Source organism: Anarrhichthys ocellatus, unplaced genomic scaffold (genome assembly GCF_004355925.1).
Source record: "Anarrhichthys ocellatus isolate YVR2014 unplaced genomic scaffold, GSC_Weel_1.0 scaffold60, whole genome shotgun sequence".
In the NCBI taxonomy this organism is placed as follows: Eukaryota; Metazoa; Chordata; class Actinopteri; order Perciformes; family Anarhichadidae; genus Anarrhichthys; species Anarrhichthys ocellatus.
The window spans coordinates 1,248,421-1,262,310 of record NW_022280090.1 but is presented as its reverse complement, the minus strand read 5'-3'; the positions used below and the strand labels follow the sequence as shown (position 1 = coordinate 1,262,310).

The 13,890-nt window shown below is 44.6% G+C and overlaps 2 protein-coding genes across 6 annotated transcripts; both read left to right on the top strand.

Moving 5' to 3' along the window:
• Window positions 1–462: 462 nt before the first annotated feature.
• sh2d5 (SH2 domain containing 5) lies at window positions 463–5,365 on the top strand. Of its 4 annotated transcripts, none has more exons than XM_031871752.1 (10): window positions 463–1,141; window positions 1,674–1,739; window positions 1,837–1,917; window positions 2,014–2,088; window positions 2,186–2,332; window positions 2,501–2,701; window positions 2,803–2,986; window positions 3,423–3,528; window positions 3,613–3,772; window positions 4,351–5,365. In XM_031871752.1, the coding sequence occupies exons 2-10, from the start codon at window positions 1,689–1,691 to the stop codon at window positions 4,555–4,557; spliced, it is 1,212 nt and encodes a 403-aa protein (XP_031727612.1). In that variant the 5' UTR covers window positions 463–1,141; window positions 1,674–1,688; the 3' UTR covers window positions 4,558–5,365. The 4 variants fall into 4 exon arrangements, with proteins under 4 accessions (XP_031727612.1, XP_031727614.1, XP_031727616.1 ...); XM_031871754.1 differs by having other exon boundaries at window positions 1,647–1,739; XM_031871756.1 differs by having other exon boundaries at window positions 2,803–3,035; window positions 3,639–3,772; window positions 4,351–4,434.
• A 366-nt stretch (window positions 5,366–5,731) lies between these two features.
• kif17 (kinesin family member 17) lies at window positions 5,732–12,629 on the top strand. 2 transcript variants are annotated; one of them, XM_031871742.1, is made up of 15 exons: window positions 5,732–5,892; window positions 6,028–6,284; window positions 6,549–6,695; window positions 6,929–7,030; window positions 7,317–7,506; window positions 8,222–8,674; window positions 8,853–8,947; window positions 9,050–9,245; window positions 9,418–9,521; window positions 9,707–9,801; window positions 10,261–10,489; window positions 10,757–11,030; window positions 11,143–11,204; window positions 11,325–11,448; window positions 11,966–12,629. In XM_031871742.1, exons 2-15 carry the CDS (start codon window positions 6,054–6,056, stop codon window positions 12,154–12,156), a joined length of 2,493 nt encoding a protein of 830 aa, XP_031727602.1. In that variant the 5' UTR covers window positions 5,732–5,892; window positions 6,028–6,053; the 3' UTR covers window positions 12,157–12,629. The 2 variants fall into 2 exon arrangements, with proteins under 2 accessions (XP_031727602.1, XP_031727605.1); XM_031871745.1 differs by having other exon boundaries at window positions 5,732–6,284; window positions 11,328–11,448.
• Window positions 12,630–13,890: the final 1,261 nt, after the last annotated feature.

Below are 13,890 nucleotides of genomic sequence, written 5' to 3'. Positions count from 1 at the left end.
CCACTGGTTGCATCGCCATCCAGCCCCTTCTCTAAGCTGACATCATGCCCCTGATTAAGACGCACGCACACACACACACACACACAATATTACTCAACCTGAGAGGACCCTCGCTGACCAGGTCTGACATTCATTTCCTTGTTTAGACAAAAAGGGCCAAAACACTGAGTGGTCCGACAATAAATCAGATAAGTCACAGTGGAAATGTGCCATCACAGCTGCTCTGTAGACAGTGAATGGGAGACTGATTTTATTTACTTTTTAATGGCCAGATGAGCTTTATTCTATTGTGTCTTCAGTTCTGAAACAGCAAATGTACCGTCTATGGAGCAGTTCCACACTTTATGACATCACACATTTAAATTTCAGCACTCTAGTTTTGGGACTGTGAATTTTGAAAATATATATAATTTTATTGAACCTATTTCATTATCTATTTTATTGTATAACATTGTTATTTGCTGTATTTTTTTACCGCTCTGAATTATTTTTGTTTATTTCATTCATTATATTTCATAATCGTGCTTTGGCAACATGTCATGCCAATAGAGCCTCTTGAATTGAATTGACAAAAATTACAAAATGTAATATGCAAAGAATCCAGGTAAATATTAGCAGCACATTCATAACACATGTAGGTAGTACAAACACATATTTACAAACAATAAATACGATTAAAGCACTATTGAATCATAAAAGCATGAGCATATATACATGAACAAACTCACCCAGAGGTATTAGCGAAAGAGATTTCATCATTTACTTGTTCAACAGAGTTAAATTTGAAGAGAAAAAGTAAAAACTTATACTGAGTGATCGTGACAGTTGTGTTTATGAGTGAAACTGTTTGGCTGATTGGTTGAATTGACTTTCCCACCACCACTTGGCTTGTGACGTCACCGGGTTAATTGTGCAATCAGCAGGAATTTGTGGAGCTTAAAAAAAATAAAGAAAAGAAGGAGGAATGTCTCCTCCCCTCCCCGGGTTTCTTCCCCTCGAGCCCCGCCTCGGGCACCAGCAGCACACCTGGACCACCACGGAGCGGCAGCAGGTAAAGGCTGAGGAAGGACGTCGGCGTCAGCGGCTCCGTGTGAAGAGGACGCGGGCTGTCTGCTGGTGAAAGGCTCTCCGACTCCGAAAAGTGAGTTCCTGCGATTCCAAAGCGTCGTTACAACCTGAGCTCTTAGTCGATATGGTCCGGTGCGCTGTCGGCCTACACACACACACACACACACGTACACACACACACACACACACAAGGGGCGGAAACGGTGCAAAGGTTTTATTAGTCCGAGAGAAGTTTCTCATTTTTGGATGTCGTCCCACTGTTGGAAAACGGAGACCTCTTTAGTAAAACAGAGCTCATAACTTTTCCGCGCGTGCTCGCAACGACTTTGACGCATTTATGGAGTTGATAAAAACGAGGCAATGAGCTGCAACACAAAACGGTAGACTGACGCTGTTCTAACGAACACAAATCACAGGTAACACTGCTAAATCACATTCCTCTTATTGGACTTTTTTTCTCCAAGCCTCCTGTAGCACTGCATTGTGATTGTTTGACTTTAGTTTGCTACATGTGTGCATGTTTTGAAAGCGTTTTAAATCCGTGTTATTGTTAACCTTGGTGTCCTTGTTCTCTTAAGTACTGGATTTGCTGTCTGGTTTCACAGAGAGAGACAGGCATCATGGGCGAGGCACAGGTCAGAGAAGATGGTACAGTGATGAGATCAGCAGAGGTAACTCCAGAAATGTGATTTCATCTTCTACATTTGGGTCTTTTTTTTTCCCCACATGTGTTTGTGCTTTGACTAAACTTGCCTCTTTGCTGTGAAGTACGTAGGCTCATTTTCTGTGGATGACTGCTGCTTGGATGATCAGATAGAGCAACTGCACACTCAGCTGAAGCTCCTCAAAGTGAGTCCTGGGCCTTGACTCATCAGTGTCCCAAATAAAGCAACTGCTTGTAACATTCAGAGTAAGACACAGAATATGTTGTTTGTCTTCAATCAGAGTTGCAAAAGACGGAGGCCTGTATCGCTGAAATTCTCCATCAAAGGTGTGAAAATGTATGACGAGGATGAAACGGTACGTATGAGAACATTCAAATGTCCATGGACGTCTTGTGTGTTTTGAACCTGGAGCCATCAAAGATGAAAATATGTGTTCGTGGTCTTGTCTGCAGACCCTCCTGATGGCTCACGCTTTGCGTAGAGTCTCTCTGTCCACCGCCCGGCCCTTCGACACCCAGTTTGCCTTCGTCTCCCACAACCCGGGCAGCGCTGATGCCCAGCTGTACTGCCACGTCTTCCAAGCCAGGCATTCCAGAGCGGTGAGACGTGACCGATATCATGTTGGGTCTGCTGTCGTATTTAGACAGAAAGTTACAGCTCCAACGTGTCTGGATCTTTATTTATTTTTTTGTGCAGATCTGGAACATGGCTATGAAATATGTGGGATCAGCACTTGGTTGTAACTGTTTCCACGTCCCCTCCTGTAGGCGCAGTTCCTGAACCTGCTGCTGTGCCGCTGTTTCCAGCTGTGTTACCTGGCGAAGCACCCAGAGGAGGCCCAGAAAGACTCCGTCGGCTCAATGCCTCGTCGTAACCACTCCTTGCTCAACCACGGCTTCCCTCTCAGCGTCAGCGCCCTGGTCTCCTTCAGAAGAGCCCCTTTCCAGGGCTTGCTGCCGGGGATTAAGGTTTTGAATGTACTTCTTGTACTGACTCGTACACCATGGTATTTTTCACCTTAACCCCAGTGCTTCCCCCTACATTTTCTTTCCCCCGACCGTCTATATAGAAGAATCGAAAGTCCTCCGATGACCTGCACAGCAGCCCCGATGAAGTCTTCCCCACCTCCTCCCCCTCGCTGGTGCGAAAGAAAGCCATCCGCACTAAAGCGCTGCGCTCCGGGGCTTACCGCTCCTTCACGTTCACGCCGCTCAAACAGCGCAGCGTTCAGGAGCGACTGAGTGCGTCACAAGGTGGGGCGAGTGTTCACAGAGTGCTTTCAAAAGTGAAAGAGTTGATTAGGTAAAGCAAAGCCCCTCAGTGTTCTGGTGATGGGGAGCCACTCACTGTCTGTTGTGGTGCCAGAAGGTACTTTTTGGGATTTAGACTCAATAAGGGGATGGATAATGGTCTGGGCTCACGTGGGTCATTTTATAGATTGTTTTTTTTTATTTGATGTAGTGCCTTGAAACACAAGCATTGTTTTAGCGGTTCTTTAATCACCATTTGCTCCTTTTCCATCTCGGTTCTGTTACATTTAAAGAAAGAACATTTCTTTCACTGAGTTGGGATCACATTGGATGCTTCCCCACTCAAACACGACTGTTGGAATATCTCCACTCTTTGGACCTCGACTTGGCATGAAAACACCTCTAACTTCACAATGATTTCTCTCTCTGTGTGAATCAGGAGAGGGCACAGACGGAGCGCCGGTGAGGAGATCCCGCACGCCAAGCTTGGCCGAAACCGAGGAAGCGCTGGCTCAGGAAGTGTGGTGTTGGGCTGGTATCGCAACGTGAGCGTCACTCGTGCATTTAACGCCCCTGGCCCTTGTTTTTTCTTGGGTTTTCTAACTGCGTGATCTTGTGGTGTATTTCAGTGACAGCAGCTGTTCCCTGCTTGCAGATGATGTTCTGGGATCGTACCTCCTGTGCCCTCATCCTAAAAAACCTCAAAGTGGCTCTCTCATCATTCGCTTCCCCTCTGGCCTGATCACCCACCTCATCGAAAACACCTGCAAAGGGAAATTCCTGCTGGAGGTATAGTTGTTTTGTCAAGATTGAATGTTCTACATGATTATTGGCAGAGATGCACTGATGCAGATATTTGTCCAATACTGACTTTTTTTAAATAAGGTTAGTATAAAAGGCATGTACTGTCTGTGTATTAAACACCAATATTGCCTCACAAGTCTGACTTTCTATACATTTCCTCTTAGATGGATTGAACGTTTGAAATGGTATCATTCCACACAGCTACAGCCAGTGTAGTTAGTATCTGCCTGCTTCAATGAGAATGTATCAAGCTTATCTCAAGTGGAACATCATAAACATTAGATGCAATTTTTAAAGAATCTAGGTTTCCTTGTGGATACATATCTCTCTGCAATTCAGTGATGTATTTAAAAACTGAGAGATCTACAGAGTATTAGGTGTGAGGGTGTTGGAGAGGATAAACAAAATCCCACAAACTCTCCCACTCCACGGAAACCAAAGAACAATGAAGTCATTGTTGGCATTTGATTAAAGTTGTCTTGGCAAACCGATAGTTCTGTGTAACCCCGGTTGCGACCTTTTTTGATTTGACAGTATTTTTTCCTCTTGTTTCTTTGTGGCAGACATACACTGCTGAATTCAGTTCCTTAGCCGAGCTGATCGAACACTACACGGGGACTCGGGGTGAGCTGGCGTGTCTGCTGAGCTGTGCCCGGGTAAACCACTGTTACGAGTGGGAGGAACACGGCAGCCAACAGCCGGCTGTAAAGCCACACAAGAGCCTGAACAAAGCCAACATTACAAGTACCTTCAGAAAGCACTGGTTTTAACCCCTGCACACTGGAACTTGTGGATTGCCAACCTCAGACTGAGTGACTCCTTTTATTTTATTTTGCACATATATAATCTCTTATCTTTTTAAAATCACATGTGGTGTTTTTGGGAGGCTTCATTAACTGCATAACTGCACCTATTGTTGGCACTTAATGTACAGTGTACAAGTAATTTCCTCAAAGGGTACTCTTCTGTAAAGGCGTAATATGTTGTGCTTGCTGCTTTTTTTTTTTATGTATTTCAATATAATCTTTTTTTAAAGTATTTTTATTTGTGCCTGTAAGGCAGCAGAGGAGTTTATTTGTGTGTTTTTTAAGATGTAAAATGTAACTATTAGAAACCCTGGAGTGGAATTGATCCCACAAATATATTTAATCAAATTGTATTATTCCCTGAATTTTAATCTTGCCTCTTGAGAAGGGACATGTTTAAATTATCTGTGTTTAAAGTCTGTATGAAGTCACAGTTTACTGGTTTTAACTGGTAATGTTTGTTAATATCAGTGCGCAGGGTATATTAAAGTGCACGCTGTCGTATGAAACTAGGTCTTGATCATAAGGTTGTATGTGAGATTATTTTCTGGTTCATTATAACTAATTCAAGTGTTTTTTTTGCACCATCTTTTCCACATTAGGCCAACAAACAGTTTTCCTATTGTTCAGCCCTGTTTGAGATTAAACGACAGATGTTCTCTGTTTTCAACCCAAATCCAGCAGAACTGTTTTCCTTTATTCATGACTGCATAGCACAACCTCACCTGCAGGTTTGATATTGATGCTACTTGCCTCTGCAAATTATTTATGCTGTACACAGTTTCTAAATCCAAGGGCAGAACTGCACATGGGATTGCTTCATGTGTGAATTGGGTAAAAGGAGATTTTTGCACTGATATGCACACAGTTGCTTGTTTAACACTTGGCTTAGACTGAATAAATGGTGACTCCACCTCCAAAAGTTGAACTAGGCCTATAGTGTCGTTTAGTTAGAAGGTAAAGTTAGCTAAGCTAGGTGGAGAGGTAAACGGACACACCACATATTCATGAAGGGACTATTTCTTTCTTTGTATACACGACTATACAAAATATGACACTATGGTACAAAATATATGTATTTAGTGACCTCACTCCCTCCTCACCAAAATGGCCGCCTGACTGTGTCCCTCGACGGTTGTTTATGGTTACTAAGCAACTTCATAACGCCGTCGGGACGTTACCTGACCAGTACAATGTGTCCACCGTGTCTGGGAAAGACTCTAACTGTTTCTAAATTAACTTTGAGGATACACGTTTGAAGTCTCCTGGTAGTCTGCTGTTCTCAGCGGACGTTAACCGGTACGTGAACCGTTATCAGCCGTTAGTCGGCAGCGTTTGTCATCTGATTATCAGCTAATGAGGATCCTGCTCGTGTATTTATAAAGCGGAATTAAACACGTCAACCTTGATTTCATCCGCCATGTCCTGCACAAGCCGACTGCTGTGAAGTGGATGTGGACATGGGGTCAGAGTCGGTGAAGGTGGTGGTCAGATGCAGGCCCCTGAACGACAGGGAGAGGGCTCTGGGCTCGGACACGGTGCTGTCAATAGACCTGCACCGCTGCCAGTGCTTCATAGAGAAGCCCGGGGCGGCCGACGAGCCGCCCAAACAGTTCACCTTTGATGGCACCTACTTCATCGATCAAACCACCGAGCAGATGTACAACGAGATTGCCTATCCTTTGGTCGAGGTAAGCTCCTGGAGACACTTTTGATTTGTTTGTGGTGTTGTCAATACCAACACGCAGCAGCAGTCTTGAGATCCACGCTGGTCACTGGACACCCTCAGTCCAGCAGCAGCCCATCTCTTATTGCTAAAGACTGCAGACCTCATTGTTTACTTACCAGCCTGCTGTCAGTCACTCACAGAGGTCAGCACTTTGTTGGTCCTTTTTAAAGGACCCTCATGCATTAATGCCACAATTGTTGTTCTTTTTTTTTTTTTTTTTTTACAGGGCGTCACTGAGGGATACAATGGAACAATCTTTGCCTATGGGCAAACTGGAAGTGGGAAGTCTTTCACCATGCAGGGAGTGTCCGATCCTGCAGCCCAGAGGGGGGTCATACCACGAGCCTTTGAGCACATCTTTGAGAGTATTCAGGTAGGTTGGGGGAAAACCGTAGTTAAATTAACAACATAATCCGATTTAGGCATTCAGAAGTTTCATGCAAAAGGTGCAAAAGTCTCCCCCAATGTCAGTGCACATACTTCTTCTGTCGGGATGATATGCATGCTTGGTTCAGTCTTGCAGTTCTAGTCTCTGTCCAGGCTTGTCTAAGCTCTGCGTGCTCAGAGACAATAGTTGTATGCATGTTCTTGTTTTGTGCAAGCTAGTGTGCAGAAAATACTAAATTCCTGGTGAGGGCCTCCTACCTGGAGATTTACAATGAAGAAATCCGAGACCTCTTGGGTAGTGACACCAAACAGAGATTGGAGGTAAGTCTCTTAAACCTCTGCTGTTTTAAATAACAAAACAACCAGCAACACTGTGTGACATCATAAGCCAAACATGATTATTGTTCTCTGGCAAGTACAGTCATTATGAAACTTGTTTCTCAGACTCTTCTCTGACAGCGAACACTGCGCTGCTTATGTTGTGTGGACAATGCTGTGCAAGTTGCCATGGTGACTTCAACTCACGGTGGTTACATGATTTCTTTGAAGGTCAAGGTGTTTGCACACAAGGTGATTTTTGTTTTTTGTGTGGTTGATGAATGCGCAGCTGAAAGAGCATCCAGAGCATGGGGTGTATGCGCGGGACCTCTCCGTGCACACTGTGCACAGCGTGGGGGAGTGCGAGAGAATCATAGAGCAAGGGGGGCGGAGCCGGGCAGTGGGCTACACGCTGATGAACAAGGACTCCTCACGCTCACACTCCATCTTCACCATCCGTTTGGAGATCTGCAACACAGGTGCACACACACTAGCTGTAACATTGACGTGTGCTTGTAGGAACATGTGAGCCTACCAGCTGCTCAGTATTAATAGAGCAAGATGTCAACAAGCTGTCGTGCTTAGTGTGTTTCAAGAGTTATTTCTTGTGCCATCTTTTTTTTCTGTCTACTTTCCACAGAATTCATATTTTGACCTGAATGCCTTGTTCAGAAAGATCATAAATATGTTGCTTTCAAAAGAATGTGGACAATGAAAGACAAATATGTTAAATAAGCGTATTGCATTTTAGCCAGAAAGCCAACATGTTTGAGAACAAAGAAACACAATTTGCTTCATGGCCTTATTGCATTTGTCTTTATTTGCCTCTTGTGGTCGATAAGTTGCCAGCTCTGTCTCCACATAGATGGATTTTTCCTGATAATTTAAATGTCTTGCAAAAATGCTACTCAGTTATACAAATAATAAGAAAAAACATGGCTAACCACTTTGATAGTTGAGTCAGGACTTTTTAATTCATAGTACACATAGAGATGACACTTTAAAACAGGTAAACCACAAAAATAATTATGAAAAAAAGGAGAAAATCACATTTTGAGAACCGATAAATGGCTGAAAATATAACAATAAGCATTTTCCACAGATAACTAATGACTAATATAAATAGAGAGGGCAGCTATGTCTGCTGAAAGTCGTTTTTGTATCAACATTCTCTTTGTCACCCCACACTCTCAGATGCAGACGGCCAAGATCGTCTACGAGCAGGTAAACTCAACCTAGTTGACCTGGCAGGAAGTGAGCGTCAGTCTAAGACCGGTGCTACAGGTGAGCGACTCCGCGAGGCCACCAAGATCAACCTCTCCCTCTCGGCCCTGGGCAACGTCATCTCGGCTCTGGTGGACGGACGCTCCAAATACATCCCCTACCGGGACTCCAAGCTGACCCGACTGCTGCAGGACTCTCTGGGAGGAAACACGCGCACCTTGATGATCGCCTGTCTCTCGCCCGCTGACAACAACTATGAGGAAAGCCTGAGCACGCTGCGCTATGCCAACCGGGCCAAGAGCATCCAGAACAGGCCTCGTATCAATGAGGACCCGAAGGATGCTCTGCTCAGAGAGTATCAGGAGGAGATCAAGAATTTGCGGGCCCTCATCTCAGGCCAGCTGGGCACCGCTGACTTTGCGTGTGAGTGATATATTCTGTAACTAGCCTTTTAAATACGAGGGAAACAACATATTTGTATTTGATGATTGCCATAAGATTTAAATGCAGATGGTGAACCATGTTTCATTTGCTTCTTTGTTGACCGTTTCTTTTTTAATTACCTGTTTGGCTGAAAAACAACCTTTTGTTTATCACGCAGCTCTGCTGGCTGGTCAGTTGTTTGAGGCACCCCCCGCTGTTCCTTCAAGGCCACAATCCAGCAACACAGACGCAGAGAAGGAGAAGATTAAAGAGGCAACTGCAGGCCGTTCCCACACCGATATATCACGTCGCATCTCCACATGCTTTGTGTAAGAACCAGGTGATTTATGGGACTGTATTCTGCTCTCGCCACAGGAGTACGAAGTGAGGCTGGCCAAGTTGCAGGCTGAGTACAATGCAGAGCAGGAGTCCAAAGCAAAGCTGCAGGAGGACATTGCCGCCCTGCGTTCCTCCTGTGACTCCAAGCTGTCCAATCTGGAAAAGGCTCGAGCCAGCAGGGGGAGCTCTGTCCCAAAGGATGAAAGCAGAAAATCATCCCCCCAAGAACCATGTAACTAGTTTTAAAATGTGTTTTAATGCTCACCAGCCTGTCAAAAAGCTTGAGTGAGTCAACATTCCTGACAAAGTCTGAACAAAAAATGAGCATTAGAAACGTTGTACGTGATTGCATTGTTCATCAAGAGTTCTTGCAATTGTGTCCACTCCCCTGTATTGCTTCTCAGCATCAATGAGCTCTGGCTGTATGACAGAGGATGCGGAGGAAGAGTTCCTCCACAACATTGGTCCCATGTGCCACAGTACAACTGGAGAAACCCCCCTAACCCAGGTACTGTCCACTAGCACCTTCCATCATTTTGAACTAACCAACATTATAGTTACCAAATGAGATATCCACCACTTCAGGGGAAAAAAAACTTGGCTTGAAATGATTGCTGGCATGAAAATAGAACTATGGATTATTAGAAATATTAGAAACTCAAAGGGTATTATTTCCTCATGTTGGTGAGCCAGCCTGCTGTACCAGCAGTCGGTGTCCAAAAAAGCCCGGACAGATGCTCACCTGACATCCCTGCAGGGCCTCCGGACCAGCAACACGTCCTGGAAAGGTGCGTGGGCACACATTTTATACACATAACCAAACATCAGCATTTCTTACACTTTATGATAAAGGTCTTTCTACATCATGTCTACATCAAGATGAGGAGCACGGAGTCATAATAGTCCGGCACGTTATTTTATGCTTTCCTATATCGGCCCATATTAGTTTATTGCAGATCCATATCCTGTGTTGGCCATTATGTAACAAGAAATTGCAGTACAGAAATGCCAAACAAGGTTTGAGGTAATTTAGAAACACTGTCACTATTAAATAGTTTGTCAACTAGAGAGCAAGTTTAAAAAGTCACGCTCGGTACGGTTTCAGTATGTGATCACAATTGAACAAAAACAAAGGTTTTTATGATTGTTTATCTATGTTCTCCGTATGTTTTACTCCCAAATATTGATACCAGTTTCAGCCATAAAAACCCAGTATCAGTCGTTCCTGTTCATCCGTCTCTCCCCAGACTGCAGCAGCTGGAACAGGAGGTGGTTGGAGGAGAGCAGGCCAGGAACAAAGAGCTGAAGCAGAGACAGAGGCAGAGGAAGAACCTCGCCGACCAGAGAAAAGTCCATCTTATCTGCGCTCTGTCAGAGAACAGCGAGGACAGTGAAAATGTGCTGTTGAATGTCTACAACTCCATCCAGGAAGAGGTCCATGCCAAAAGCCAAATGCTGGTCAAGGTCCAGGGCAAGGTGGGTCCCAGCGGCTGCAGGACACACGTAACGGGTTCTTTGAGACAAGCAGTGGGTTTGGAGCAATGTTTAACAACTGGCTTCAGGGTCTGCGGTGCAAAACTCCACCCGCATTAGTGTTTACTTAACACCAAAATCTTTCAAGGTTAGCACCAAATGATGCTGGATAATGTCAAATCAACTTTGCAGAGTCTCTAAGCTTTTTGGTGTTGAGACGATGTGCTCTCTGCCATTCAACTGTGAAACCACATCCACCTGTTGTGACAGCTGAGAGCAGCCAAACTGGAGATCCGTGACCTGCAGGCAGAGTTCGAGGTGGAGAGGGACGACTACCTGGCAACGATCCGGCGGCTGGAGAGGGAGGGCCAGTTACTGCACAGCCTGCTGGAGCGTATGGTGCCGCTGGTGCGCCGTGACTGCAACTACAGCAACCTGGACCGCTTGAAGAAAGAAGCTGTCTGGGATGAAGACGGCGCCGCCTGGAGGCTGCCCGACGTTACGGTGCAGAAAACAACGCTGCCTTCAGGTGCAAAGTGTGAAGGCAGGCAAACAGAAAGTAGACAAAAATCATCCGTTTTGAGTGATGCTGTGGCTTGTGAGTGTAAATATGTGTTTCACAGAATCTCCCCCCGCTTTCGTTCTCTCTCTCACAGCTGTGGCTCTGAAACTTTCAGCTGGCAGAGGTTCAGCTGCTGACGCTGGAGAGCAATTCATGGTGCGTTTCTGTGTTTGTGGGCCACGCGCCATCTCACACACACACACACACACACACACACACACACACATCCTCACTGAAACACTATCATGGAGCCGTAACCTCCTGTTTGTTTTTAAGCAGGTGGAGGAGGACAGGTACAAGGAGATGCTGGACCGTAGTGACAGTGAGAACATCGCCAGCAGCTACTTCAAGTCAAAGAGAGCGAGCCAACTGCTGGGACGCGAAGCTACCAAGGGACACGGTAAGACAAAAACGACAAATGATAATTACATGTCAACGTTTGCTTATCTAATTAGCTTTGTTGCAGACTGACGTCACTTCACTCTCACTGTGCTGAATCAGCAGGTTGTCATCATTGTGTGTGTGTGTTTTTAGTCTTTCTTTGAATTCTGAAGTGTCCTTTATTTGAGGTGGAGCAATTAACCATGCCAAGATCATAAAGATGTACACAATGCTACGAAAGTAATTATGCTTAAATTGTAGATAGTTGCTGTCACAGTGCTGAACCAATTTACATTTAGGCGTTTACCCCTTCTACATTGGTTAAGATAAGATATGATATACTTTATTTGTCTTGGGCTCCAAGCCGCTGCATCACACACAATCCACATGGACGCGTAGAACATAGATCATACATACACTCATGCATAAACATGTCTTCAATAGTTATGATTAATAAAACCAGGTGTGATCAACACAGATGATAAATATTCAGGTCACAATGGTTTTTCCCTTCTGACGGAGCTCTTCTCCCACAGCCGTCCACTCTCCTCCGCTGGTTAACGGGACGGCCCACCTCACTGCGAGCGGTTCCACCATGAACCCGCCTGTCGGCACAGACTCCGTCCTGCCCCGCCCCTTCCGCCTGGAGTCGCTGGGCGTCCCAGTGTCCAACGGTAAGGTGAGGCGCAAAAAAAGCAAATCTCACATCCATAACGAGGGGATTTGAAAAAAAAGGCTGTTCCCATCCCCTAAAATACTTTTTTTTTGGACTCAAAAGATTGTATGCACCGTGAAAGCTCACATACACTATATATTAAATTATCAAATATGTAATGTTTATAACTCCTGCTAACCAGAAATGTTTCGGCCCATTTTCTTAACATTGGCGACTCCAGGTGTCAATCACATTTTGAACGTTTGCTTTGGACATAATACTACCTACACAATGATGCTACTCTTGAAGTTCTTTTGCACTGTACCTAAAAACTTGTGATTTCTGCACTGTGAGACTCAAAGTCCAGCTCCTATAATATTTAACTTCTAATGTGTTGCGCCGTTGCTGATTTGTAAACCACCATTTCAACCTGTTCCTTATCTAACTTCTCAAGTTCTTGCTGCTGAATAGATCAAATAAAAGGAATAAATTCATCCACATCCTGGCTAGTTTCATTAATGGCTTGTTGATTGTGTTGTGAACTGCAAACACAGATAAGATCTCAGTCAGCAACACGTCAGACCAGTTTGTTGTGTCTCACTGTCACGAATAGGCATGGGGGGGGGGCTGTTGTCAAGGCAGCAGCTTCGACAGGTAGTAGATCAGGCAGGTGATCTCATGTTTCATACTGTATGACCTCTGGGGTCAGCATTGTGGATTTTGGTGTGATTGTACTTAAGCCTAATAAAGATGAGCGAACCATTCATTTATTCCTAAAGCAAATCTCGAAGCTGCTTTTGATGCAGATGTCCAAATATTGCATGGATAACAATGCACTTAAAATCGTCTATCTGAGGAGCTCTCTGATGCATCTCTACTGATAATCTCAATCCTCTCTGTAGCTCACTTTTCTGTTTGAGTATCATATTTCTAAAAATGGCTGCAGTGGCCTGATTTCTCCATCCATTGTTTAATAATACTTGACCGGCAGAGAGCTGTGTCGGTTTCAAAATTCGACACCCTTTGTTTGCCTGTGCGTAGACACAGATACGGGCCCATTAGGCGAGCCCCTTGCCTTAACGAGAGATTAGACCACTGAGGGCAAACTGTAATCGTCTCTCGCAATAATCAACCACGTACTAATTCAAGACTGTTGCATAACGAGAGCCCAGCCTTTCAAGTAAGTCAGTGGTTGGAATTAGAAGTCTCTCATGCGAGGGTTATTGAGAAAACGGAGAAAGGAAAGTAGAGGCCTGCTAAATTCACATGGAGGTATAGGGCTCAGGATAATCGGATAATGGAAGAACAGCTGAGCAGGCTTTCTTGTTGCCCGAGTGGCGTGTAAGATGAGGTCGTATGGCCGGTAGTCATCGTGTAAGTGGAGTATTTGATGAGGCAGAGACTTACTGCAGGTTAACAGGGATGGTAGTTTGTCTGACTTAAGGGGCCTTTGCTTCTTTGTGCTCCACTAATTCTGTGCGATGTTATTCCACAGCGCAGTCAGAAAAGGCAAACCGTTAAGAGCTCCAGCTAATCCCATTTCAAATCATGAGTCGAACAGTCTACGCTGACGGCTTCAGAAACAAAGCTGCATGATTCAAAATGACGAGACAGGTGGACTGCATTTAAACATGTGAGGATAAAAAAATAACAATACGCAGTACATATCATGCAGACTTCTTTATTTTCTCTGTTTCTTTTATGGAGATGGTAAAGAGTGGGTAAAAATAATCACATTATTGTTGTTTTTCTGGATGAACATCTCCAGTATTTAGACAATGAATGCAGTCATCTCACATTTTTAAA

Excerpts from the sequence above, each read along its gene's own strand:
- kif17 (XM_031871742.1), top strand. The coding sequence starts at position 6,054 with ATGGGGTCAGAGTCGGTGAAGGTGGTGGTCAGATGCAGGCCCCTGAAC. Across the intron at positions 6,285-6,548 it reads TTGCCTATCCTTTGGTCGAG|GGCGTCACTGAGGGATACAA; the intron begins GTAAGCTCCTGG and ends TTTTTTTTACAG. Across the intron at positions 8,948-9,049 it reads AGAAGGAGAAGATTAAAGAG|GAGTACGAAGTGAGGCTGGC; the intron begins GCAACTGCAGGC and ends CTCTCGCCACAG.
- sh2d5 (XM_031871752.1), top strand. The coding sequence starts at position 1,689 with ATGGGCGAGGCACAGGTCAGAGAAGATGGTACAGTGATGAGATCAGCA. Across the intron at positions 1,740-1,836 it reads CAGTGATGAGATCAGCAGAG|TACGTAGGCTCATTTTCTGT; the intron begins GTAACTCCAGAA and ends TTTGCTGTGAAG. Across the intron at positions 1,918-2,013 it reads CTCAGCTGAAGCTCCTCAAA|AGTTGCAAAAGACGGAGGCC; the intron begins GTGAGTCCTGGG and ends GTCTTCAATCAG.